General features: G+C 44.9%; 1 protein-coding gene across 1 annotated transcript; it reads right to left on the reverse strand.

The window, feature by feature from the left end:
- Positions 1-173: 173 nt before the first annotated feature.
- Positions 174-1,708, reverse strand: LOC125041535 (calphotin-like). Its single transcript, XM_047636556.1, has 2 exons — positions 1,610-1,708; positions 174-1,297 (listed from the first exon to the last, which is right to left on the reverse strand). Exons 1-2 carry the CDS (start codon positions 1,619-1,621, stop codon positions 314-316), a joined length of 996 nt encoding a protein of 331 aa, XP_047492512.1. The 5' UTR covers positions 1,622-1,708; the 3' UTR covers positions 174-313.
- Positions 1,709-10,000: the final 8,292 nt, after the last annotated feature.

Raw genomic sequence — 10,000 nt, forward strand, 5'->3', positions numbered from 1 at the left:
TTACTCTCCTGGAAAAAAAAAAGAAAAAAAAGAACTAACGTACCTTGAAGACGAAGCGGTTTTCGTCGCTTAGGGAGAGAGGTAAAATATTGAATTGGGATTGGATGATTAGGTGGTTTGGGAGTTCACAGTTTCTCTTCAGATTAGAGGAATGGCAATGATTCGAAGTGGGATAAGTTCTGTATAGTTTTATTTTTGTTTCTGAATTAAAAAAAGAAATCATCGTTTACTCCTTAATGAAAGGAGAACAGTATTTACAGCGAGAATGCGAGTCAATCTCCCGCAGGAGCTAACATCGCCTCCCGTTGGAGACTCAGTCTTCGACAGCATAGACGGGGGCAGCGCCAACGAGGGCACCGTGGGAAAGGACACCGTGGGTAGCTCCGTAGGTGACGGGGCCAGCGCCGACAACAGCACCGTGGGCAAAGACACCGTGGGCTGCGCCGTAGGTGACGGGGGAAGCGCCGACAACAGCACCTTGGGCAACGACACCGTGGGCAGCGCCGTAGGTGACGGGGGCAGCGCCGTAGGTGACGGGGGCGGCGGCAACGTGGTGCTGTACGTGGACCTGCTCGTGCACGGGCACGGGCACGGCGTAGGGCTGAGGCACGGCGTAGGGCTGGGGCACGGCATAAGGCTGGGGCACGGCGTAGGGCTCAGGCACGTACCTGTGCTGGATGGGGGTGACTTCCTTGGTCTCGTAGACGGGCTTGGGCACGGCCACGTCGTAGGTCTTCTCGATGATCTTGAGTTCGGGGCGAACCTCGGTGACCTGAGGAGTGTAGGAGATGACGGGGCGGCCGAGGGCCTGGACGGGCGTGCGCTGGACCAGGAGCTCGGGGGCGGGGGCCTCGCCGGCGGGCACGGGCGCGGGCACGTTCAGGTTTACGTTGGAGTAGGCCACGGCGGCGGGGGCTACAGCGGGAGCCACGATGGGAGCCACGGGAGCCGCAGCGACGGACTTGAACGCCACCTGAGGGGCGAAGGCCAGTGGGGCGGGGGCAGAAAGCACGGGCAAACTCTTGACGTCGACAGCCACTGGTTCAGGCTCGAGGAAAGTCTGAGTCACCTGGCGAATCTCGCCGTCAACAGAGTATCCCGGGACTGCGGCCGCCACGGCAGGCGTGGCCAAGGGCACCGCCTCACCCACTGTCTTCAGCTCGACTCCGGTCGGGATGTGCGCCGTCACCTGGTGTCCTACGGTGGCAATGCCAGCATAGGGCAGGGCGGCGGCATGGATGGCCACGGATCCCGAAGGAGCGGCGACACAGCCGGCTACCAGCAGGGGCAGAAGATACTGCGAAAGAGAAATAATACTCAGATGTAACGTGATGAAACACTACTTTGGTACACTTCCAGCTTGGCATCATTTTTAATACAGGGCTTGTTATATGTGTTTTCGATGAATATGAAAAATATTAACTGGACCAAAGATGTCCTCACTTAAACGTAACGTGATGTAGCGGATAGCACTGATATTCACTAAATCACTTCAAAATATCACAAACACATCAGAAAGGAAAGACCGCAAGAGGATGGAACAACGATGCTAGTAGTTTAAAAAACGAGATGACCCGTCCTTCTCTCAGCCGGAGAAGCAAAAACTCACCAGTGGGTTCATGGCGTCTACTTGGCTTGTCGAGTTCTGGCCTACCTGTAGACGATGGTCGGGAGTTTATATAGGAAGATGGGACGACCCTGTCCTTGGGTAGGCCGCGACCACACCCAGAACGCCCTCCTCGACACGGGAACGACGCCTCTCCCCCCTTCCTCCTCTCCCCCCCACCTGTGCTCTCCCTTAGCTGTGTGATGTAGACTCGATCCTTATGTCGGGTTGAAGTTTCTAAGGAGGAAAAAACCTGTAGCGTGTTTTTCTGTCTAGTTTATTCTGTTTATTGCTGTATTTATTACTGGTATATAAAAGATTCTACTAGTGTTTATTACGAATATATGAAATATTCTACTAGTAATATGCAACATGCAATGCACTAGAACCGAACAGTCACATAAAAAGGTGTAATACTAAAACTCGTGCAATATACGAATCGAAAGTTAACGTGCATTGCGTTTATCATTTTCATTATGTCACATCAATAAGGGTGACGGTGACAGATGAAAAGCTTAATTCCCAGGCGATTAATGGAGTTTAATCTGGTTGAGTTTATGAAACGCTTTGAAGGCTTAGGGGGAGGGGTCAGGGGGGAGGGGGAGGAGAAGGGAAGGAAAGAGAGAGGGGAAAGGGGAGAGATGCACAGGGAGGATGGGGAAGAGATGACAAGGAGAAGAGCAAAAAAGGAACAGAAGGAAATGCGTTCACTTGTGACAAAGAGTAATACACTGTGTGTGTGTGTGTGTGTGAGTGTGTGGATATATATATATATATATATATATATATATATAACGAATATACATATATGAATATTTATATATATGCATATATATATGATATGTACGTATATATGTATATATATACACATATATATGTATACACACACACACACACACACACACACATACACACACATATATATATATATATATATATATATATATATATATAACGAATATACATATATGAATATTTATATATATATGAATATATGTACGTATATATGTATATATATACATATATATGTATATATACATATATACATAAATATATCCATATATACCTATATACATGTATACATATACATATATATACATATATATGTATGTATGTATATGTATATATGTACAAATATATATATGCTGTGTGTGTGTGTGTGTGTGTGTGTGTGTGTGTGTGTGTGTGTGTGTGTGTGTGTGTGTTTGTATTAATATATATATAAATATATATAATTGAATATATATACACATGAATATATATGATTATATATATATATGAATATGTGTTTATATATATATATGTATATATAATCATATATATATATATGAATATATATGTTTATATATATGTATATATAATCATATATATATATATATATATATTCATATTCATATATATAAGTATATTCATATGTGTGTGTGTGTGTGTGTGTGTGTGTGTCTATGTCTATGATATGTGTGTGTGTGTGTGTGTGTGTGTGTGTGTGTGTGTATGTATACATATGTATATATATAAATATAAGTATGTATTTATGTGTGTATATATATATATTTATATATATTTATATATATATGCTTTATATATATATGCTTTATATATATATATATATATATATATATATATGTATATGTATGTATACATACATATATATATATATATATATATATATAAGAAGAGAGAGAGAGAGAGAGAGAGAGAGAGAGAGAGAGAGAGAGAGAGAGAGAGAGAGAGTTAATAGAGTAAGAGGAATCTCCAAGCTCCGTCTATGGACTTTCATCAAGCCGGTGTGTGCATGCTGTACTAACTTTGTTGTTGGGAAACTTCAACGTGTGACGAAGCCTTGTTGCGAGTTGCCACGGCAGCTTGGGATACCTTGGGCGCTGTCAAAACGTTCAAGTGACTAACGCTAGCATTGCCTTGTCGAAAACCTTTAAGGGTCTGAGATTCACCGTGCCTCTGATAAGTTTTGGGTTTTAGTTATTTATTCTATGGTTTGAACGTAGCGTCTACATTGAGCGGGCACGTAAACAAGCGCTCATGTGCCTGTGTGTGTGTAATATGTATATGTATATGTATTAGCCTATATAAACAATAGATTAATAAGTTTAAAACACACACACACACACACACACACACACACACACACACACACACACACACACACACACACACACACACATTCTCTCTCTCTCTCTCTCTCTCTCTCTCTCTCTCTCTCTCTCTCTCTCTCTCTCTCTCTCTCTCTCCCTCTCTCCCTCCCTCCCTCCCTCCCTCCCTCCCTCTCCCTCCCTCTCCCCCTCTTCGCGTGCGTTTTACAGTGTGTATGAATAACTATTGTCGCATTTTATACATATTTCATGGTACGCATTTTCTTAACTCATATTCTCTTATCGTACATGACAAGGACAAAGAGGGGACAGAAAATACTAGAAGTGGAGAATGAAATTAATATGTGAAGGAGGGGGGGAAAAGAGAGGGAGGTAAGGAGAGAGAGGAAGAGAGGGACGGAGAGATGAAGAGAGAGACAGAGAGACGGGAGGAGAGGGAGAGAGGATTGGACGGAGAGTGGAAGGGAGGGAAAAAGAGAGGAAAGGAGGGAGAGGGAGAGGGAGAGAGAGAAAGAGAGAGGAAAGGATGGAATGAGAGACGGAAGGAGGGAAAGGGGGAAAGAAGGAGGGAAAGAGAGAGGAAAGGTGGGAATGAGAGAGGAAAGGTGGGAATGAGAGATGAAAGGTGGGAATGAGAGAGGGAAGGTGGGAAAGAGAGAGGGAAGGCGGGAAGCAGAGAGGGAAGGAGGGAAGCAGAGAGGGAAGGAGGAAAAGAGAGAGGGAAGGAGGGAAAGAGAGAGGGAAGAGAGAGAGAGAGAGAGAGAGAGAGAGAGAGAGAGAGAGAGAGAGAGAGAGAGAGAGACAGAGAGAGAGACAGAGAGAGACAGAGAGAGAGAGAGAGACAGAGAGAGACAGAGAGAGAGAGAGAGACAGAGAGAGACAGAGAGAGAGAGAGAGAGACAGAGAGAGAGAGAGAGAGAGAGAGAGACAGAGAGACAGAGAGAGAGAGAGAGAGAGAGAGAGAGAGAGAGAGAGAGAGAGACAGAGAGACAGAGAGAGAGAGAGAGAGAGAGAGAGAGAGAGAGAGAGAGAGAGAGAGAGAGAGAGAGAGAGAGACAGAGAGAGACAGAGAGAGACAGAGAGAGAGACAGAGAGAGAGAGAGAGAGAGAGAGAGAGAGAGAGAGAGAGAGAGAGAGAGAGAGAGAGAGAGAGAGAGAGAGAGAGAAACCGAGATCTCACAGCACGGAAAGGGCAATAAAAAGCATCATTAGCAAGCGCGGAGCATTGGCTTTTCCTCACGAACGCAAGGGCTGGCATCCCAAGCACGCGTAATGGCTGCATGCGGGTTATGGCCACAGCCGGGTTTCCGCGTGGACGATGGGTCCTGCAAGGCCTCCCGACCCCGCCCTCTCCTCCCCAGGTAGCCGCAACCACTAGCAACTAGCGCAGGAGGACACGCTATGCGACTAGAAACGAGGAACGAGGAATGTTGTTCATGCAACCCCTCCCTGCCCGGAGGCGCTGATGGTCCCTCCCGACCGTCGGCGGTTAAGGGGAGAAAAAAAAAAAGAAAAAAAGGGAGTGCAAAAGGACTCGTGCGTGTGTCTTCAACGCTGAAATTCTCTGATTGGATCTTCTTTACGCGGTGATGATACAGTGGTAGGAGCGATGATGATAATTGTGATAACAGAGCAGTCCTAACTCGCCCTTATTGTCAGTACGTGCAACATTTTTTTCCCATTAATATTTTTCGTCGGCATTACCATTTAATATTCCAAATCCGCATGATAACAACTCGTTGCGAACTAAAGTTTGTTTTTTTCGTAGTTAGTGCAACGCGATATCAGACCCCCTTTTGCTCGCCGGGGCGTTTTACAAGAGAATAAATATTTTCACCGAGGAGTTCTCATGCCCGAGAGGTCAGGGAGGCAAGATTAAATTCCCGTTTATTCATCCATGATATTAATGTTAGCGTAAAGTCTGCAAGGAAGAAAATTTATCCGGCATCCGCACATGACTAACACGCGATAAACTGGGCAAGCTTTCCTCCGCCGCCGCCCCGCCGCCGGCCAGGGAGGCTCAAGTGTGGGCGCCCCGTGTGACAAACTTTAATTGTTGACAAACTGGGCGCAAGTTTCTGATTGGCCTCCACTTGATTACGGGAACTTTGGCAGAACAACACGCTGCTGATCAGCCGCCCTTGCCTTTGGAGCTTGTCACTTGCTCGTCTTGGCCGGAAAGCGCCCGATACACAGATACGTACGCGAATACATTCATACATGTGTATAGATACATTTATGCATACAAACATATACAAATGTATATATATATATTCATATATATGTATATGTATATATAGTGATATAAATAAATAGATAGAAAGATGTATATATGTACTATTTATATGTATGTATGTATGTATATATGTGTGTGTGTGTGTGTGTGTGTGTGTGTGTGTGTGTGTGTGTGTGTGTGTGTGTGTGTGTGTGTGTGTGTGTGTGTGTTTGTTGGTGATGGATACATGTATGTGTATGTATATATACATACATACAGTATAAGTATTTATATATACACAGTATATGTATATATGTATATATATACACAGTTTATGTATATACAATATATATTATATATGATATGTGTGTGAGTGTGTTTGCTTTTGATTTTGTTTGGTTTAACCTTTGATTCTTTTGAATGGTATCCTTTGGGATATAGATTATCTCTCAACATTTTACTTTCATAATTATATTCTTCAAAATCTTTTAAAAAATCACATATAAGAAATGAAAATAACAATCGTGACTGGTCGGTGGCACACGTTCCGTAGCAGGGATGGAATATGTCGGGTGGCCAGGCTGAGTCTGTCAGTCACCCGGGACAGTCGAGCAAAAACCTAGGGTAGCCATTGAAGGAGCAGCCTGCAGTTATTAGTAGCAGTATGCGCAGGACAATGGAGGAAGGTGTTCAGGCGTGGAGCTCGGAGCAGAGTGGCAAATCACCGACGATGGTTCGCATGGGTGCTTTGGTTGAGTCGAACTTGTCATCCGAAGGGGTGGAGGCGAACCAAAAGGACACACTCGTGTACCTCATACGCACACCATATACTAACAACTAACACGATATAGTGAAACCATTACTATAACACCATAAACCCTGCACAACATGTATATTAATAAGTAGATAAATAGATATATACATGTATTTGTAACAATCCCACACGGGCTCCCAAAGTGGATTTTTTCTTCTAAGCGTTGTAAGTGTTGATGGCCGCAAGCCTTCCTCGCCCAGTATACAAGTTCCAGTCGGCGCTCAGGGCCTCGGAACCGCAATCACTCTCAAACCCACCTTACGAGTGTCGTAAGTCGGCGCACCCGTTACGGCAACCGATTGGCCAATCATTGAGGATCACGAAATAACTGGGGTCTTTATACATTCGAGAATAGCCAATGAATAACCAATTATTATCTGCGTAACTGTCGTAAGTAGCCGCAGATGGGCAATTATCCTTTATTTATCGCGGGACGAGACTGGCGCGGGTGGTAGTTTGTCCTGAACTGCCTTGTGTGAGCAGCTAGCACGACCTTCGCTGCGTGAGATGGCCTGCCATGTTCCGAAGGTCGTTTCTTGGTGGGGTCGTGCTGGTCGGTGAAGCTCCTGAAGAGGTTACGTGTTGGTGATAAGAATTACATTGCGTTTGATTACCTCGGGGGATTTGGGATTAGGGATGGGCGATTAGAGAGACGTTTAAAGGTTTCGGACTGGTTTTGATTTCAGGGATTTGGGATTGATGGTTTGTGAGGGCAGGGATTGCCTTTAAGATTGGGCATTGGTTGCTTATAATATAGGGTGGTTGTATCTAATATTTCAAATTGGTTTTGTGTTAGAGTCTGGGATTAGGAATCGGCATTGGTTGGCTGATAGATGTGACTGTTTGTGGGACAATGGTAAAGGGATTGGTTGCATGTTCTGGGATTAAGGATTAGAGATTAAAGGATGGAACTGTCTTCGGTTGTCTGTCATTGTGTGTAAAGATGAAACTTGAATTTCTTTTAATTCTCCCATTTTGTTTTTGTTTTCATAAAACATAATAGACCCAACCACTGATAAAAAGGCTTTATAAAAAAAAAATGCTTTTAGTTAATTTATTTTCGTTCGTCTACTTTTTGTCAAACCTCCTTTTTTTGACAGCTTATATCGCTTTACAACTCCACGCTTAATCGTTCAGCAGTGCCATTAACATTTAATGCTGTTTGACTTCATTGGTACTTTGCCAGTGGCATTATCACCTTCCCCTTCTCCCATCAACCTGCCTTCCTTCTCCCCACTCCTCTCCTTCCTTTGCTTTTCTTCCCCTTCCCCTACCATTACCTTCCCCCTCCCTCACCCTCTCCCTTTCCCCTTCCCCTCTCTCCACCCCAATCCCCATCCCCTTCTCTGTCCACTCCCCCTTCCTCCTCTCCTCTCCCCTTCCCCTTCTCTGTTCCCTCCTCCTCTACCTTCCCCATCCCCATCCCCTCTCCTTTCCCCCTCCATCTGTATTTCAGCCCCACTAATAGGCATTCATATGCAGCTATATATTGTTCTGACTTATTATTAGCGTCTATTGCGCAAATAGAGTGTGATGCTCCACAATTGCCCGCCGTTGATTAGGTCCTATAAAAAAGGGATGATTGAATAGAAGCATTTCGTCCCACTCTAATCGCGTTTAATCTTGCTAACAGAGACACTTACAGAGAGAGAGAGAGAGAGAGAGAGAGAGAGAGAGAGAGAGAGAGAGAGAGAGAGAGAGAGAGAGAGAGGGGGGGGGGGGGGGGCATGAGGAAGGGAGGTAGGGAGGATGAGGGAGTGAGGGAGTGGGAGAAAGGAGGAGAGAAAGAAGGATGGAGGGAGGGAAGAGGAGAGAGGGATACGTAGTGGGGTAGGAGAGAAGGGAGAGTAGGGCGAGAGAGGGAGATAGGTAGAATGAGAGGAGAAATAGGGATGGAGGGAGAGAAGGAGCGTGAAAGTGGAAAACAAAAATAGAAAAAGTGATAATGATTGTAATGGTATTAACAAAAATATTGATGCATGACAGAAATTATAAAAAAAAGTAGAAAACATCTGTCAGGAGAATGAAGAAATGGAAGCAACAAAAGGGGAAACGGTTAAGCGAAGAGAGGTTAGTTCAGTTCAGTGAGATTTGCGAAGGCATGCAGGGGACAAAAATGCAGAGTAGGGGAGGGGGATACGAGGAAGGGAGGGGGCGCCAAGGGCCAAAGTGGCAGGGACTTGCTTGAGGTAGGCAGACAAGCAGCGGCAGAGAGAGAGCGCGAGGGTGCATGTGCTTTATGTGTTACACTGTGCGGACCTCAGTGCATTCACGGATGTAAATACAGACACACGAATACACGCATGCACTCAGATGCACTAGGCAGTAATAAGGCATTTGTTCCGCTGTTCCAGGTGTCTGTGAGATAGTAGGGAGAAGTTCCTTGTTTCTTTGGGCGGGGGGGGGGGGGGGGTGACAACGTTTGTTTAGGGAGAGGTGAGGGAGAAGGCACCGCCCATTGCCCTTCCGATGGAACTTGGGATGGACGCAGAATTGATCACTTGTGAGGGAGAAGAGAGGGAGGAAGAGATAGGAGAAAGTTAGATAAGGAAGAGATGAGGAAAAGATGGAAGAGGAATGGAAAATATGAGGGGTAAAGGAGGGGAAAGAAACCGGGAGGAAACAAGAAGAGCATATGGAAAATATCAAGAGAGGAGAAAGAGAAGGAAGAAGGGACAGAATGAAAAGAAGGAAGAGGAATGGAAAACAAGGAGATGAGAAGGAAGAGGAAGAAAAGAATAGAAAAGAAATTATAGGGGAAATATCAAGAGAGAAGAAAGAGCAGGAAGAGAAGGGAAGGGAGGAATACAAGAAGGAAGAATTGAGATATAGAATGATATATAAAATGAAGGAGGGAGAAAGATAGTAATGGAAGGCACAGATGGAGACAAAAACAAAGATAAAAATTATATAAGGAAAGAGAAAGAGAGAAGGGAAGAGGAGAGTGGGAGGAGATAAAATATTGGGCGTGTATATCCGTATGTTTGTATTCATACCTATAAATATGTATAATATAAGTGTACATACCGAGGGTGATGGGTGTCTGTTTACGTGATTTGTAAAAGGTAAATTTAGTTTGTGATGGAGTGCCAGAAAACGTGTGTGTGTAATTAAATTGCGAAATATCCCGTCATATATGCAAAATGTTAATACGCACACACGCGCAGACGCACCTGTGTATTTATTACCACGCAGACACACAGTTCACCCCGACCCCCCCCCCCCCCCCCACACACAGACGCATGTGCACACGT

Source organism: Penaeus chinensis, chromosome 30, assembly GCF_019202785.1.
Source record: "Penaeus chinensis breed Huanghai No. 1 chromosome 30, ASM1920278v2, whole genome shotgun sequence".
NCBI classification, from domain to species: Eukaryota; Metazoa; Arthropoda; class Malacostraca; order Decapoda; family Penaeidae; genus Penaeus; species Penaeus chinensis.